Source organism: Zosterops lateralis (genome assembly GCF_965231275.1).
Source record: "Zosterops lateralis genome assembly, chromosome: 3".
NCBI lineage: Eukaryota > Metazoa > Chordata > Aves > Passeriformes > Zosteropidae > Zosterops > Zosterops lateralis.
The window spans coordinates 60,354,117-60,372,218 of NC_139764.1; the positions used below are offsets into that span (position 1 = coordinate 60,354,117).

Below are 18,102 nucleotides of genomic sequence, written 5' to 3' on the forward strand. Positions count from 1 at the left end.
CAAAATTAGCTTAGACTCAGATCTACAAGCATATTCATATTTTTAAATTATATCAAAACCAGAGAGGCAACATGCTTCTCCTGGGGTCACTGAGGTTAGGGTGACAGAGATGTTATGAGAGGTCATCATCTTGAATCTCACTGCTTTTGGTAGCAGGATCTGAAGATCCACAGCCTCAAACATCCTGCTGAGGGGCAGGCAACATGCCTTGGCCAGAGAAAATAACCGAACAATTTGGGTTTGGGAAATGCAAAGGGTTTTTAATGTTGTGCACAACGTTAGAGTGCTTATATTAGGTTAGTTTTGATTTCTATCTGTCAGAGTCCAAATTTACATCTTTTGCTTCCCAGAAAAACCTCCTATCTGCCACAATAGAGGTTGCCTTGAGCAAGAATGTTTTTTGCTCTTCCCTCCACACCTGCCAGGTGTGGTTTTCCCACCAGAAAAAAAAGTACTTTATTATTCATTAGAGAGCATAGGCTGGAAAGGAACGCCCAATTCTCCACAGATTAGAGATAACAGGGAAGGGAAAACCTAGAAGTCCAATTCCTACTCAAAAGAAAAAAGATATTTTGTCATCTTTGCTAATGACTTCCTTGGGTGTTTGCCCTGCAAGCCCCATGTCTTGATGTCTAAGAAAGCTAAAGTGCGTGCTGACACCTGTCTGCCATTCTGTGAAGACACAGGTACCTTTCCTAGAGAAGGATAAAGTTGCCATTCCCCTTATGGAAGAATAGATGGAGAGGTCAGCCCTTACATATTTCTGTGATGTAAGTTTAGGGCAGTATTTGGTAAGGCACAGCAGCTGTCTGCCCAGTTGCAAATATGTGGACAAGAACGTCACTTCTGACCATTCCTCAGAAATGTGATCACTTCTGTAGCAAAGGCACTGAAAACTGCACAGCACTCAGAAATAAGGAGCTGACCTGCCTAAAATAAGTTGTGGAGAGAGGACTGCACAGTATTCAGCACTATTGTCCAAGTTTTGAGGATGGACAGGCTCTTTTCTGGTGTGGGGTTTTTTTTGTTTTGTTTTGTGGTTTTTTTTTTTTTTTTTTTTTTTTTTTTTTTTTTTTCTCTAAGTTCTTCCTTTATCACGTACCACATTTCACTTCTAAACTTCCCTTCTTCACTCCCAAATGTTGTTGGTTCCAATCCCCTTAGGCTTGCTATTTGCACGTGTGTACAGAAGTTTAATTCCCTGGCTTTCCAAAGCCAGCTGTGGTTTTGCTTTTTTTAAACACCACCCCTGTCAAATAGGAACTGGCCCTATTTAATGCTAGGCATTCCCAGGTAGAGAGACCACATATATAAAAGGCATGAGAACCAAGCAGCAAACCCCAGATTAATGCTGAGCAGGAAAAACCCTCATGCTTTGTGAGCCCTTCTCGTTGTGCAAACTCCTGCTTAGGTAGTCGTGAGCTTTTGCTAGCTCTTATTAGCAAGCAGGATCCTTCAGTGCTGTCCCATTCCTCTCCTTAGACATCCTACCACACCTCTACAGCTTCCTCTTGATGCTTTTCTCTCTGTTTAGTTTCTGATACTCAGAAGATTTCCTGGAAGTATGTATCTATTCTATTTCAAGATAACTACCTCTACTCTACTTGTAAGAATCCCCCATTCCAAATTTTGTCTAAACTTTTATACATTCCTCAGCTTCCAAAGCGCAATCACTGGCCAATTTCTAAAGTCATTATCTGACTGGTTGTCTTGTTGGATTAGGACAAAGTGTAAGAAATACATAAATGCTTGATGCTGTATTAAGAAAGATGACTCTTTATCAAAATTCTGAACTATTTCCTAATGTTTCATAAATTCAGGTAAGGAGTTATTTACTTTTTTAAAATGCATTTTATAAAGACTCCCTCGGCTGCAGCAGTTTGCAGTTTAGAAGTTTGTATTAATGGCTCTTTTTAACCTTAAGTTAAGTCTAAATTAACCACAGAAAAGGTCAAAAAAAATTTCAAACTTTTCTGGAGCACGACTAACTTAATGTTTTAGCAGCTGGCAGCTGTGGTGATTACTTTTGGATTATATCTAAAGTCTGCTGGAATCTAATTAGTGTGATCTATGAACCAGGTAATTAAGGTAAAAACTCCCACATTTTCTTACACCTCATTAATGTATTTCCTTTGAAAATTGTTAGCTAATGATGGTACATTAAGTGTTTATCCATTAAATGACAATGAATAATTAACACTTTTTTGTCCTGGGACATTAAAGGACAGAATGCTGTTTAACTGCTCAATATGACGATAATTATTTTTTAATTTACAGTGCAAATATCATGCAAGTTTGGGAAGAAAGGACAAATCAAACCGGGAAAATGGAATGGAAAGAATTAATTTTCTTTTCATAGAATTGCAGAAGGGTTTGGATTGGAAGGGACCTTAAAGGTCATCTAGTTACATCTACAGCCTTCTGCTGTAGGCAAAGACATCTTTCATTCATTTCCTTCTTTCCCAAGAAACTTAAAGCCCTGTGTGCATGCAGAACCCCTGACCCACATCCCCACAACCTCTGTTTTCAAGTTATAACTGATTCCAAATGTGTGTTATCACCCTGAAGACTGGGATCAACACAAGGGTCTGAGTGTTCCAGGCGCTGGGAGTACAACATTGCAAATACATCTCTTCCTCAGTAATCAAATCCAACATATGACACACCGCAACAAGTGGATTAGGCATGGAGGAATGGAAAAGCAGCCTGAGGTTACACAGGGTACATAATCACATAAATCGATATATAGATCCAAGTTTTCTGGAAGTAAGTGAAATGAATCAAGTGCAAGAAATCTCTGTTGTCATGTAAAAGTTGGTACGGAGTAAGTTAATTTGCTTTAGGACTTCTCTGGACTGGCTCTGCTCTGCCACATGAGGCATTTACTTGTGCCAAAGCAGCAGAGCAAGGGAATCTACCTGGTACTCAAGTACTTAATCTGAAAAACCTGAAGCCTTCCACTTTGATTCCAGCTGCTCTGCAAAATAACAGTTTTGGTGGGAAACAGTCAAGGCATTGCTTTTGAATCAGAACTTCAAAAAAAATTTTTCATGATCACCTGTTAGACCATCAAGGACCTGATTAATTGCATATCTAGTGAAATCCCTGCCTACAAGGGGGAAAAAACCCAGTCTGAAACAGAATATATTTTGCCTGTTTTTAATCTTGTCTCCAATTATGATACATTATTTATAAAGTCACAAAAAGTAGTAAAGATTTTTCTGTGAGGCTTTTTATTTATAAGGAATTGAGTTAAACAAATGACACAATTAGGAAAATTAAGGCTAAAAATATCGATTCCATATGAGAGAGAGACACGCACGGCTACTCAGGAAATCCTGCTGTAGGAAATTAGCAAGGCCAGATTACCAGACACATATCTGCCAAAAGATTAAATCAATTAAATCAATTCCATGTTGGAATGGCTCTTTCTCAAGGAACCGGGAACTTTCAAATCATCTCCTTCCAAATAATTCTAAATTCCTACTAGGTCAAGTAGTTCGAGCTTCTGGCTCGAAGCCAAGCTTTCAATCAGTTTTCGGCCCAATTTTCTTCCTGCTTCGGTGGACATAGCCTGTTGCCAGAGCTTCAGCAGCAATCCTCCTTGGAAAGAAACACAACATGACATTGTCAAATTAGCATGGAGCGCATGCAGCTCGCGGCACACCAGGGACGCAGTGCGCACCTCTGGCAGCCAGCACTCGGAGCTCTCCTGGGGACAGTGAAATGCAGACAAAGCTGGAGCTTGCCAATGGAGTCATAATTGCCTACAAACGTGTAGGGAGACACAGACCATTTGTTCAGCTCAGGATCCTTTGTATTGACAGACAACAGGACTTGTTCCCTTGTCACCAGTGTTGCAGGTGGAAATGATTGAAGACTTAGGGGAAAGTCTTTGTCTGCTCTGGCACACAGCAATCAGGCCTGTCTTCGTTTACACTCGAAAATAAAGAGTGTTCACTTTCTGCCTGCTAAGACCTCAAGCTAAAGAAGCAAATCATCTTAATACCTTTGTCCAGGTGATAAACAGTGTCTCTCTAGAAGTGGGACTTGGCCAACCCAGCCAAGCATTCGGACCATTTGCAGAATAGTCACTGCTTATTCCTCACTCCGCTCAGTGCTTATCTTTACAATGGATAGAGGGGAAATATGAAGGTAAAAATGTCTAGTGGAAAACTAAGAAGAATTTATTGTCCTTCTGTTCTGCCTTTGGGTATCAGTGAAAGGCAAAGCATAAAAAAGTTGATCTGGTAGTCCATGAGTAGAAAAGCTTTAGAAGCAGCACAGCACTCTCTCAATACAGTTTCTGCTGGACTAGCAGGGGCAACTAAATGAAAATGAAAAGTAATCAAACTCTGAATCAAGAAATGAAGTCGCACTCTGGGTTGGACGGGGTCCTTGTCCCAGGAGGTAGTAAGACCCTCTATCTGCTGTTGAAGTTTGCAGTACCAGTAGAGAACCCTGTATCACACAGGATGCATTTAAAAGCATCTACAAAAGCAGTATATTTTGTCACCTGTGTCTTGTAGCACTAAGGAAAGGTCTTTCAGGTCCCTGCTGAGGCTGTGGATTTAGATGCAGTCAAATTTATCTTAAAGCTCCTTTTTCTGATCTGCAAATCAGTTACCAGGCTGAATTAGATGGCATTTAATTCTCAACTGAATTCAAAACTCATCCCTTAGAGCAAAGTCAGGGAAATCTCTCCCCTGCAAAGAAAGGGATTTCAGCTATGGAACTGGTTATGGCTGCACCTGCATGAAACTAAATCTCTCTCTTTCCTTCTATTTACGGTGTTCAACATCCACACATTCTTTGCTCTCTCCCTGCAGGGCTTTCCTCGCCTGAGGTGCTGCCCTCATGCCCTCCTCCCTCCTCCCTGTCCTTCTGGTCCTGCTTTTCCTTCCTGTACTCCTTCTCTTCCTGGAAGTGTGTCAAGAAACCCTGAGCTGTGTCATAGACTGTCAGGCAGGAGATAAATCTGTTCAGACCCTTATTCAGAGTCCAAAGAATAATGCTATGTGAAAAATGTGAGGGAAGCACTCTGTGATGGGAGGATGCTCTTTTGTAGCACTGAGTAGCTTTATGTCATCTTTTTCAACTTTAAATACAACCAGTGAGAGAATTTTCAGTGAAATGTACAGATAGAAGAAGAAGATGACGTAGCTAGGCATACTAATTTTTCGTTCTATTTTTACATTCTATTTTCATTTAAAGATTCAAAATAATTTTGCTTCATAAAGGTCAAACAAAAATAGCCAACCCAGCAGTATATGGGAAAGAACTGAATCCTCAGGAGAGTGTAATTCTGTGTCACACCACTGGATGGTGATGCAAGACTTATTTTGGTGAATACAGTGAAGCCAGCATTGTGTAAGGATACAGTATTGCTGGCACAGATCTCTGTTAAAACAAAGACTGAGATAAAACCAAAAACTGAAACCAGAACGCTTGTGGACACAAAAATTACTGTTTATGATTATTTACTTTCCCCTCTCCCTTTTTTTTTTTTTTTTTTTTTTTTTTTTTTTTTTAACTGGTCTAATAATTTCAATTACAGCTTTCATGGTTTCAGATTCAACTGATGAAACACAAAAAAAGTCTGTTTTTAAAGTTCCTGTGAAAACTAGGAAAAGAAAGAGTACGGTCATCTGTTCCCAAAATGCTTTTTTCTCACTGAAATCCCTCATATTGTCAGTGATATCCCACCAGCATTTGCTGTCAGGTGTGTTGTTTGCTTATGGTCATGTTTTTAACTGTTATACTATTAGTCTTTAAGATGTGATTATATCAAACATTCACTGCATTCATATGGAGAAAGATATATCTAAAAATGAATGTAGAGAGAACTAGATACTAAATATCTATGGACAACAGATATCTGAAGGCCAGGCTCATACCTGTTAATTTATTTCCTTCATGAAGAGCTCTCAGTGACACCAGGACATTATTTTGCTGTGGACTGAAGTCACTAATGAATGGGAGGACATCCTCTTCAACCAGCATCCTCTGGGGAAGGAAAACCTGGAAGCTGTTTGTGGTCGGAAAGTCTGTACTGAAGTGTGTGGCAGCAATGAAATCTACACCATTGGCCCAGTCTACACCAAAATTTGCTTCTGGATCAGAGAGATATTTTAACCTGAAAGAGAGAAAAATATAAAATGCAGCAGATAACTGCACTTTCCTGTAGAACACACTAGTTGATCTTTTATCCCAAAGGTTTTTTCGTTCAATATAAAATCCTGAGTGGCCTCAGCACCACAGTGGCTTAAAGCCTCTTTCAGTGCTTTATACCTAATTTCTCCTGGCAATCCTGCCTCTGCCCAGATTAAACACAGCTCCTTAATCAGGCTCTGGCTCCCAGAGGGGAACCAGCGCTTCATTTTAAGCCCAGAGCCTGATTGGTTATTGTGGTTTGGGCAGCCATCCCTCACTGGTCATCCCACACTCTGAGACAGTGGAAAGAAGGGCAGAGCCTAAAGAGTAGATGCCTAAGGTATGAAAGCTCATGCAGACTTTGCTAGGATACCGTCCTTCCAAAGAGCTGTGGAGGTAGAAAGATCCTCCATGGAACAGTGCTCTATTCCCCTTACCTGTCCTGGAATTTGGGGAGTGCATAAGCAATGGAGCTGGTGTGTGCCTTCCACATGAGGCCAAGGGCATCATCCAGTTTGAAGGAGGAGAAGCTGGCAGAGCTCACAGCTTTGTGTTCTGTAGATAACAGATACTGGAGCAACAGGGAGCGAAAAGGGCAGAAAATGAGAGGGGAGGTTTAAACTCCAATTATTATTTTTTTTGTATAAGCACATACCTCACAAAATAGTAAGTTTGACAGGTAAAGGAAATTTCATTTGAATAGTTTGAATAGTTTGAATATTTGAATAGTTTATGGTAGTTGCTGTTCTTTGACTTCAACATTGCAAGAGTTTTATCTACATAATTTCAGTATTTGGTTACAAAAATTCAGTGGACTTTTATATCTGAGTGCCATAGAAGGTTCAGTACTGAAATAAAGGACTCCTTGAAAATTTGTCTATACTATTTTGACCACAACTTTCTGAAGATTTTCAAAAAAATAAGAAAATTATTCTTGTTATCATTATGGCTATTTGAGGAGTAGATATTTTACAGTAACTTCTGAAACATGATGCATGGGAAAAATGAATTTATGAAGACATATCCAGTCTTACTCTTAAACCATCTACCTTCACTCACAAGTGGGACTTACAGTTTAACATTTCTGATCATTATCAATTATCTGACTACCAATAAAAAGTGTTGACTGCAGTGGTCTAGCTACAAAAAAATAGCTATTAAATCTATGAAGTAAGAAATATTGTCATCTTTGAGATTAGAGAACAGCTGAGTGAGAAGGAAAGAGAATATCTACTTGGATATCTAGGTGTCCTTCTGAATGATGTTTCAGCATTTTCAAGTTTTCAGATGTTTAAAGAAATAAATGAGCCCTATAAAACCAACCAAAGGCCACTTCTTAAGGGCAGTGTTCCATCTCACAGGCTTATTTTGCATTGCTAACATAACCAGTATTGGAAGAATACAAATATAATTGAGTACAAAACAGTGTCTTGGAACAGAGGTCAAAATACAGAATTATCTCAAAGGAAGAAAAAAATTCCTTAACTTGTAAAAATCCTGTCCTACTTATCTCTGACTCACTAAAATTTATGCTTTCCGTTTTTCCTGCTTGTTGTTTTTATATGAAGCTACTATTGAAAGCAAACTAAGCTCTCTGAGTCTTAAAATGACAGTAATAACAGTTTTTAAAGCTAATATTTTAGTATAATTTCTAAAAATATATTAAAAAAATATTTACTTCAAAAAAGGCCTTCCAGTCATCCATGAGCTTGGGCATGCGAGACCGGCAGTCTTTAACACTGTAACAGAAATCATCTTTTTGCTCCTCTGGTGGCAATATTTCTATCTCATATGGCAGCTGCCCAAAAAGGCCAGCCTCCACTGCCCCCAGAAAGGGTATAATAGCCAGATAGTAATTCATACCTGTAACAATAATTAAAAGCCAGGAGGTGTTAATCACAAGCAAATGAAAAATTCCCACATAAGAAAATGAACTCTCTCCCACACCAAATGCAACTGCTTCAAATTGCCACAAATACAGCTGTGCTCAGCAGTGGAATATACGTACTGAAATGAAATAATGATAACATTTGTATTGCTTTAGATATGATTTGTAGTGTTCATTTATGCATTCTCCTTTTAAAACCTTGTATGAGCTTACAGTGTGCTTCACTTTGCAGGAAAGGAAAAAAAAAAACTAATGGAAAAGAGTTGGATCTTTGTAGGCTGTCATGGACAAGACAAGAGAAGTTTCTCAAATATTAATTGCAAACTAAGTATAGAAAGACTAAGGAGTATTTCACAAGTATTGTTGCCATTAAAAACCCCTCTTCTATGTATCCTAGACCTATGAGAAAGGAAAATGTGATATTTTGCTGGAAAATAATAATTATGCTTCTAAAAAATATTTCACTCACTGAAAATTGCTTGGATATTACTTCAGTTTATCTGTTTAGATTTATTTTATGATTATGGCTTTCTGATCCATAAGTTGGAGCAGTCAGATCCAGGATGTAGGAAACTCAGGCTCGTTTCTCACTGATGTCAAATCTTGTTCCCAGTGAGAGTGCCCATAGGGTGTGGAGAGGATAGCTGAGAAACAGGAAGAGGATAAGGGACACAATAGCTCTCAGACTAATATTGTAACTAGAAGACAGGACAAGGCCAGCATGAAGATGAAGGAGAGAAACTGAGATCATGAGAAAAGAGGAACTAAATGCTACAAGGCGATACAACTGTTGCAATATACTGATATAACATGAAGTAAACTATTGTGTAGTCACTACCAATCAGGAGCTTGGCTTTTGCAATATGTATGAGCTAATTAAGCAAAGTATATAACTTAAGACTGTGCTTGAATAAAGTGAGTTCTGCTGATGACCAACTGGTGTCTGCGTCTCCCTTCTCTAACAATAGGGCTATTTGATACACATCTCTTGAAAGGAGGATTTAAAGTTCTCTTATTTGTGTCCCCTTTGTAGAAATGAAGTTTAATTGTTTTGAGTGAAGCCTGGAGATCACTTGTTCTCCCTCTTGGGTAGGTGCCTCTGAGCTGTTATTCTGAGAAGTCATTTGCTTATACTTGGTCTCAGGGCCACAGACTGCACTGATATTCTGTATGAAGTTCTGGCAGTGAGGACCAAAATCACCAAAACCTGAACACCTACCATGTATCTGTGTCCTCCTAATGGGAAGCCATATGGGAGAAGATCACAAAACAAAGCTCACAAAGAAGGAGCTCATATGTTTGCTATAGTTCAGCAGGGACTGAATCTGCACACCTTAGGAGCAGGAACACTGAGGGAACTTGGTGTATTGCTCTAAGCATGAGATGAAAAGAAAGGATGGAGCAGCATGGAAGTGCTGTGGTCATGGTCTGTCAAAATTGTTTCAGATATGAAACAAAGGATGGAGCAACACAGCAGTGTTGTGGTTATGCTCCACTAAAAACATGCAGATAGCAGGAGCTAAGCCAAAAGAATGAACCAGACAATAACCAGAAGCTGGCCTTTGCTTCTCTAGTTCAAAAATGCATCTTGCTTTTCACACTCTATATATACTAATCACTCAAGCATGACATCAGCATGAAATGTCACCAACTGTAATTTCACCTTTTCTCTTCCCTCAAAGGAAATAATATAAATATAGCTAAAGTGGGGAGGGAGGTCAGAGAAGACTTCATCATAACTTCTGGGATCAGTCAACAGGCTGTGTCCTCTCCCACACAGGGGTAGCTATTGGGTAAGAACCTCATTCTATGCAAGCTAAATTAATCATCTCTATCTAGCTTTAATTGGTGATTAGAATTGGTTGATATATTGCTTCAAATTCATTTTTGCAGTTACTATCAACAGTAATCTCTGAACCTTAACCTGTCTCAGTGTTCAACTATCAGTGTGTTTGTTAATAAAGTGTGTTACTCAGTAGACTTTAGTGTGAGTCCTTCAAGGGCTAAGGGAGGAGCGGCCAGCAGCAGATAAGATAGTTGACAAAACTGGAAATATCTACCAACTTCAAGTGAGAACACTGTTAGTGCATGATCCTACACAGGTTGGTCAAACCATGCTCCGACTTCAGTGGGGTCCCCATAATGGGGCACTGACAGGCTGGTCAGACACAAGGATTTCTACTTCCCTGGGGGTGCTGATTGAAGGGACATAAAGGGTTATATAAAAAGAGAAACCCCTTGTCTCATGTGACACACCTCCTGAATGTGGACCTGGTTGGGAATTCAGGAGGAAAAGTATGGCCAGTCAGAAGACCAAAGGAAAACTCTCAAGTGATGAGATAACAGTGTTTGACTGAGAGTCATTGCTCTTGCTTCTTGTTCACTGTTTCCATGAGAAGTATTGAAACCTTGATCTCACATCACAAAGTGCTTATATTCTTTTAAGTGTGCTTGCCTATATTATATATTTGCACCTGCTTGGGTGACTTAGAGGGCAGAAGACAATACAGGACAGGACTATACTGAATATTATTCTGGGCAGAAAACACCAATGGTCTTAAGCAGGTAGTATCCCATACACCTGAGGTATATTAAATGTGAATTTCTGGTTTAAACTCATTCCTGGTTTCTTATGACTACTTGTGCCAGAGAGGGCTGCTCTGAAGGCCAGCTGAAAGGATTCATATCCTCAGAACACTGAGACATTTCCATGCAGTCTCAAAGACTTTCCATGTTCTTGCTGCAATACAGTAAATCAAAGCTTGAGTTTATACATATTCTGGAGGCAACAAAATGGATATCAATCAAACATGCAATATTTAGAAGTAAATGAAGAATGGGAATTCAAACCCTGAGAAAGTAAAAGCAGAGGTTTTTATTCCAGGAAGGCCCCCTTCTTGCAAAGGGCTATGCAGAGACTCTTGTTACTTGACACTGTGTGGGACACCATCCCACAGAGCACCTAGTGCTACCCAAACACAGAGGAAAAACCAAAGCTGGAATGAGTATCACAGTCACTTTTACCCTAGATTTACATTTTAAATTTTATCTATGCTTATGTATTTGTTCACTTGAAGATATATACGTTTAACTGCTGATTCACAGCCAGAAGCTTAATTCAAATGGTCACTGAAGGAGAAAGGTTCCTGTGGCAGGGAAGGGACAGAGCTGCTTGCTCAAATCTGCTGATGGGGAAAAGGGGAACTTACAACAGGATATCAGGGGAGCTGAGAGAGCAAGGGACAGAAGTGATGGAGGTAAAATATGCTATGGGTAAAGAACAAAGGGTGGTATAAGAACCACAGATTCCTGATTGACATTTTCTCACAAAGTTTTAATTTGAAATGCAAGCATCTAAACTGAAGAAATCCGCTCTGGACTAATAGTAAGCTGCAAATATGTACAAATATCTACAAATATATATACTTGTCATAGTGTTTCCCACACGTTTTCACATAAATATTTCCAGCATAAATATTTTTAAGGCTGCAAATTTGTTTGGATTTTTTCTCCTTTCTCAAGTAAGTATTCAAAATCAATTAACTTCCATTCACCCACTCACACTTAGGTGTCTTGCTGGAAGTTTGTGATGGAGAATTACATAGCACTGAAATTACAATGTAATAGAGAAGTCTAAGGGAAAGAAATATTTTGAGATAGCCTTCTAGGACATTAATTTATTTTGGAAAAGAACAGTGTGACATCATATACTTACAGGACCACCAGCTTCTTACAGATTGGCACAGGAGCTCTCCATTTTTATAGCCACAGGAAGTCCCACCAGAATGATCTGCTAACCTACCTAAATGAATCAAATAAAATAATACAAGAAATACTTCTCAAACTTTTCACACAAGAAATCCCACTGAGATGAAAAAATATAAAGGAATAAAGCATGCAGACTTTTGGTTAGAGAAGCAAAACAATTACTGTTGCTTTGCTTCATAAACCACTGTTCCTAGATTGTGTTTTACAGTTTGAGTTTTCCCTCACTGTAAATGTATTCTGTGAATTTATTGAACTGTTTGAAATCAAGACTTCACAATATTTTTACTGAGATATAAATACATATTCACATACAGACATGAACACATGTATAGCTGAAGCATCATTTCTAATAGATGTAAGGCTGCTAGGTCAGGAGAGCTGCTTAATGAGCAAAATAGCACAAACTAAATGTGCTAGTAATTGTCTCACCTAATTGGGTTGTGTGATACAGAATCACTTCCAGTTTAATCATGCAGACGAACACGGCCTTACTGTGAAGCTAACCATGCAAACATTGTTGTAATTAATTAGCAAAGTTTGCAAGCATCTGTGCTATAGAAAACATGCAAGACATTTCACAATTATTCATGACAGAATATTTTACTTTAAGCACGTGGCATGAAGAAATAGCCTAAGTCCTAAAAGAATACCACACATGTACATGAAGTGTTGTCATGCAGAGTGTCAGGAAGTCTGCTCTAAGTGCATGACATGCAATTACCATGGCCTTGTGCAATGGCTTGAGGTATTCCAGAGGCTACCAAATTCTGCCCTGCAGAGCTCTTGCTCTCTGAGTCGGCTGAATAATGGCAGTGTCATTTCTGTCAGATTAGAACTAAACCTCATTACCAAACCAAATTTTCTGATACTTTTACTCTAGAAGAGACGATCATGAACAATGTGCATACAAATTATCCTAATTATTCTCCCTAGCTGACTGGGCAGAGTTTGTGCTTTGGGGCATGCTAGTTACTCAAACCCATATCTTTCAGTAGCCAAGCACTGAGAACATGAATTTACAATTATGAGGATTGCTGTTCAACCCATTTCATTTTTTTAATGAAGATTATATTTTTTTAATATTTACAGAAAGAGTCATTTTTTCAAGATTTTACTTCAACAGAGACTGTCAAAAACAAGCAGCAATAGATCACTGGTGTGCAAAGGGGATGAATGGGAAGGAAAAAGGCTAGAGAAGAAAAAGAAGACAAAACGTTGCAGAAGAATTGTACCTGAAGTTTACCATATATTGTTAGCCTTGGTGTTTTGGGAAAATGAAGATTTCCCAGGCAGTGTCCGTGATAATTATATGACATGCAGAAATTGGAGCTGGAAGCATTAACTGCACTTACAGGTCTCCACACCATTTTTGTTGTCTCTGCTCCCTTCTATTCCCTGTGCTTAACATGATTGTTATTTCAGTCTTCAGGTCTACCCAAGCTAATCTGTATTGACTTCATTGACTCCCAGCTGTGTTATTGGTAATTATGTGCAACCTCATCAACAGCATTTCTCCACTATTTTTTTGTGGAAATGTTGTTACTGAAAGTGCTAAATGTAGTTATTCTCATCTTGCTGATGAAGAACTCCTAGCACATCCTCCACTAAGCTGTAGAATTCTTTTAGCAACAGTTATCACTAAATTCTCCTTCAGGTGTTCCTTTACCAGATTTGAAGTTCCCTTGTCTTGTAAAGTATCATTTAAAATTTTTCATTCTATGCTTTGCTTTTACAAAGGGATTAAATGTATTTCTGAACTTTGAAAAAAAACCCAACATTTATATCATGAAAGAAGATCTCAAATTAGCCTGACAAATCTACCTTTGATTTGCATAACCTGTGCTATATCTCTTTTTCTATCTAGTTCCACATCCTTAAATATTCTTTCCTCTGTACTTATTCTAATGTCTTGTTTACTGCCAACATAAGACAAATAAATATATGTGTTCTTATCTCCCTTTTTCTTCTTAAATACAGGCACAACTTTTCCTGTTCTTCAGACATACAATACCACGTGAATCTTCCTTAAAGTTCTTGATCCTGGATTTGTATTTCTGTATGTGAAGTGGGGGTAGACACTATCCTGTTTCCTCAGGTTCTGTAGGTAGGATTCTCAGTTTAGCTCCACCTCCCAAGTGACAATTTCTGCTTCTACAATCTCATTCCTAACAGCTATGCTGTCTCAAGATCCTTGTCTCTGCTGTAAATTTAGGCAAATTACTGGTTTCATTTTATGTCCGTGAGTGGATTATTGCCAATCTTTGAACCACTCTTATTAGCTTCCTTGTTCTTTATGGTTTATACAGAATCACATCCATAAAAATATTCTCTCAGTAACATAACTTTCAGGACCAGACAGAACTGTTAATTCTACAAATTTTGTAATATTTTCAGAGTTTTGTTGTCTTGCACCATGAACTCAAATCCTGCTTTTGTTTGCCCAAGGTTATTATGTTGATATACAAATGCTTCAGTCATTCCTATCTGGATTAGGTTTAGCCCTTTGCTAACCTCACTACGGTATGCACCAGTATCATGTCATTGTTCATCCCTTAACCATTTATCCTTCAATCTCTCATATTTTTTTACTGTAAAACTACTTTCAGCAATGTGATATTTCTCCTTTTAATATTTTTTAACCTTCTGATCATGTAAATTGAAAAATATATCTCCTTTGTCTAAGTGTCAGTCCTATGACTCTTTAGCAGATGACAGTACATCTTTACCTGTCTATGCAACCAGAGGCAAATCTTCTGCTCACCAACTATGTCCCTCATCTCTGTTTGGAAATTGTCACTGCAACTAGGCACATCCTCACTTTGTGGATGAGGCCACACTCCACAGCTCCTCCTTTCCAGCAGGTCACCACTCAACTGTAGCTGCTGCAGCCAGTCATCTCTACCTCTGCCATACGTTGGGTCAATTTTCCTGCTGTACCAGCCATTCTTTTCATCTGCTCTTCTTTTTGTATATATAAAGAAGGGAAAGAGGAAAAAGCTTGCCTAAACTCCAGCCAAATTCTTTTTGTTACTATCTGTTTGCCATGTTGTTTCCCCCTTGGATTTTTCTTACTATCTTGTTTTCCTCATTTTGACTTAGAAGTAAATTTCCCATTAGGTGTGACTAAATGTTGGCAGCCTTCCTTCACCCCCAGCTGCAGGACCTCTTTCTTCTCTCAAACCTTCAGTGTCACCCAAACCAACACCACATGTAACTACAGGTTATATCCAATAAAGAAAACAACAGGCAGAGAGATGCATCTGTTTAGCCCTTCTTACCATCAGGCAGGGTTTTCTGAAAATCTCATTGACTTTTATTTCCTTCTCCCCCCGTTTTCTGGCTGCTAGAACAAAGCAAGTCAACTCTGGCTTTGGAGGGAAAGCTACAGAGACTGCTGTGTGTGAAGCAGTCTGTGAGAGAAGGGTTCTCTGATAAAGCCCCTGATAAGATACTGCAGCCTCAGCCTTAAGGGACCTTTCACATGTGTTTCTGCATCTGCTCCCCTGGCAGGGACAACAAGCAAACCAGAATGACTGCCCTAGACAACAACCAGCTTTTAGGGAATAAACCCTCAGAACCTGGACACAATTTAAAACAAAACAAAACCAAATAACCAAACAAACCCCACAAAAAAAGCAAACAAAGAAAACCCCAACAAGCAGAAAAAACTCATTTTTGTAAAAAACTATTTAGAAAATAAGGAAGCAACTTCTAAACTCACCATGAAGAATAAATGGAAATAAGTTCTCAGAGGGAGACATGGACTTTCAAATATGTCTTAAAAATTAAACTCAAAGCACCACTAGAAGCTTGTAACATTAACAAAAATAAAAGCCTATTAGTTAACAATTAAAGAACAGCACTGTAGAATGTATGCCCTGAAATCTGTCTACATAAACTGAAGCAGCTGGGAATGCCTTTCCAAAGATTTTTAGTTAACTGAAATATTGCCCATCTATACCACAAATCTGGATTCTGACCTCTTCCTATAAGGAATTTTAATACCTATTGCTAAGCAAGGTAAGGGTGTTTACTCAGCATTTCTTTTTCATATTGGCAGCTCTGTCAAAGTTTACAACATCTGAAGCCACACTGGGCTTGTAAGGCAGAAAGGAAGCCTCTAAGCAGGTCTGGTAAACACTTTGTTAATCAGCATTTTAAGGAAATAATTCATACCTGTACGAAATTGCCACCCATGCTGCAATGGTAATCCCCAGAGAATATTGCCACTGTTTTGGGGTCCAAAGGCATCAAAATATTCGGCTGAAGCATTCAGCAAGCTCTTATACACTCCAAGTCGATCTTGATAGCTCCAAGCACTGATGACAATTTTGTTGTCCTTTACTGGGAAATCCAGTAGGTTTTCAGGCGCTATGTCCCACAGAGGGGGATAGACATCTTCTCCAGTGACATCGTTTTCTGCAGTCACAGGGTTCAGGGTCACAGCCACCACAAGAAGAGCTTGTATGCCTAAGCAGGGCCACATTGTGAAGCTTTGTGACCCAGGTGCTTGTGGCTGCAGGGCTTTTATCAGGAAAGAAGAGGGCTGGGCAAAAAGGCTGACTCAGACGCACAAGTCTTTGTCTCCCTTCCCTCTTCCCGGCCATGACCTTGATCGGGAGTCACCAGACTAGCAACGGTGAGCAATGCTCTGTCCTCTCTGTGGGGTCTAGGGAGCACCAGCAGATGTTTAAGAGGAATCAATCAAATCAGAAAATGTCCAAATGAATGCTGTCCATGACATATGCACACACTTCCAAATGATTGAGGTGCCACAATACTGATTGTGCACTTGTACTATCAAACTGCCTGTGTCTGTGTTTCTTACTATCTGTCAGCTTCCCTTTCCCAGACCAGTTCCTTTGGGAACAGAAGGGGCAGCAGTGGCAGAGATCTCACCTCAACACATGCACAGCCTATGGCTGAGGTATGCTGAGAAGGGCTCCAGGCACTGACAATAAAGCAGCTGTGACATGCTGCTGCAGGTGCTGCCATTGTCAGCTTTGTCTTTTGGCCTTGGGACAACTGCCTGCAGCCTTCAGGCCATGAGAGTGTTGGAAGCAGCCAGATCAGCCTGTCTTCAGGCCACATAGCACCTGGCAAGCTGCACTTTTAGTTCTGGTTTGTCTTGTGTAGAAATGGTCACCATTATAAAGTTCTGAGGTCTCCTGTCAAACCTCCATGATCGTGTAGACTCCAAAGGGAACACAAAGCCCATGCCTCCAGTGATAAAATTGATGTCCAAGTTATACTCCAACAAAAGTGAAACTGTCCAGCTGCCTTCATCTCACCTACTTTGGAATTCTAGGACTTCATAATCTTCAGCTGCTTTTTCTCAGATAAGCAATGATTGCAAAAGAACACTCAGCAAACAAACACGAGGTTTGTTATCTCTGTAGTCTTTTATTTGCATGAGAAAAATTGCAAATGCTGCATTTCCCTGAAGTAATTCTGTGAGTTTCAGTTGGGCTCTGTGTACCTAAAATACCTTAAACCCTTGGGTGGGAGCAAGCCAAAAGTGGCTGCAAACTTCTGATAGTAAATTCAAAAGAAATATATCACTTCAATTCAAAATTTTTCCATACTCTATTTATTAAGAATACTTTCTAGTAAATAGCAAATATTTCAATGATTACTTGTAATTTTTTTGTCTGCTACTGAGAGAGAAACCCAAAGGTTTTTGAAATACAGTGTTCAACAGAAATTAACACAGATTTGATCATGCTGCATTGAAGAAGTTTCCAAAAATCAAGTTGCTCTTTCATTAATTTCTATGGATGGGATTTGTCTAACTCAAATATGGGCATTTAAACATTAACCTAGCTATGTAGATTCCCTTGATAACCAAATCAGATAATCAGGCATATCCAGAATGTAACTCATTTAAAACACACTACTGAAAGATGTATTGTTCCTGACTGACTGTAGAGGGAGTAAAAATTATAAGTTTACCTTTAGATGTAGAAAAAATATTTTTAGATTAAATACAATCAATATTCTTTTTATTACTTTTCTGAAATAATATCTGATTTATATTCTGAAATAATAATTTCTGAAATGTTTTGAAAGGCCTTTTTTTTTCTTGAAATAAGGCATTCTATTAAATAATCCTGAGGACAAATGCCAAGAACTGTGCTGATTTCATATATATATATATATATATACACATGTATATATATATATAAGGCTCTAATTGAGGCAATGGGCAGTAAGGCTCACATTTAAAAAGGAAAGAAGATCAAAGGCATCAGCTAAGGCACAAGATATATTGAGGAAACCTGTGACTATGTGAA

At 38.9% G+C, this 18,102-nt stretch overlaps 2 protein-coding genes and 1 long non-coding RNA gene across 3 annotated transcripts in view; 1 reads left to right on the forward strand and 2 right to left on the reverse strand.

Moving 5' to 3' along the window:
- THEMIS (thymocyte selection associated) overlaps positions 1-5,935 on the forward strand; it is an 85,513-nt gene extending 79,578 nt beyond the window's left edge. The window contains exon 8 of the transcript XR_014589575.1: positions 5,923-5,935. The gene's annotated coding sequence lies outside the window, so the exon portion shown is untranslated. The remainder of the gene's footprint in view (positions 1-5,922) is intronic.
- Positions 1-18,102, reverse strand: part of LOC310907266 — a 371,251-nt gene that overhangs the window by 234,890 nt on the left and 118,259 nt on the right. The gene's annotated exons all lie outside the window — the stretch shown is intronic.
- On the reverse strand, positions 3,476-16,295 carry LOC310907263 (protein LEG1 homolog; the record flags this gene model as incomplete). The annotated part of the gene is made up of 6 exons (XM_083857327.1): positions 3,476-3,603; positions 5,898-6,136; positions 6,591-6,724; positions 7,832-8,016; positions 11,757-11,843; positions 15,986-16,295. 6 exons carry the CDS (start codon positions 16,293-16,295, stop codon positions 3,476-3,478), a joined length of 1,083 nt encoding a protein of 360 aa, XP_083713453.1.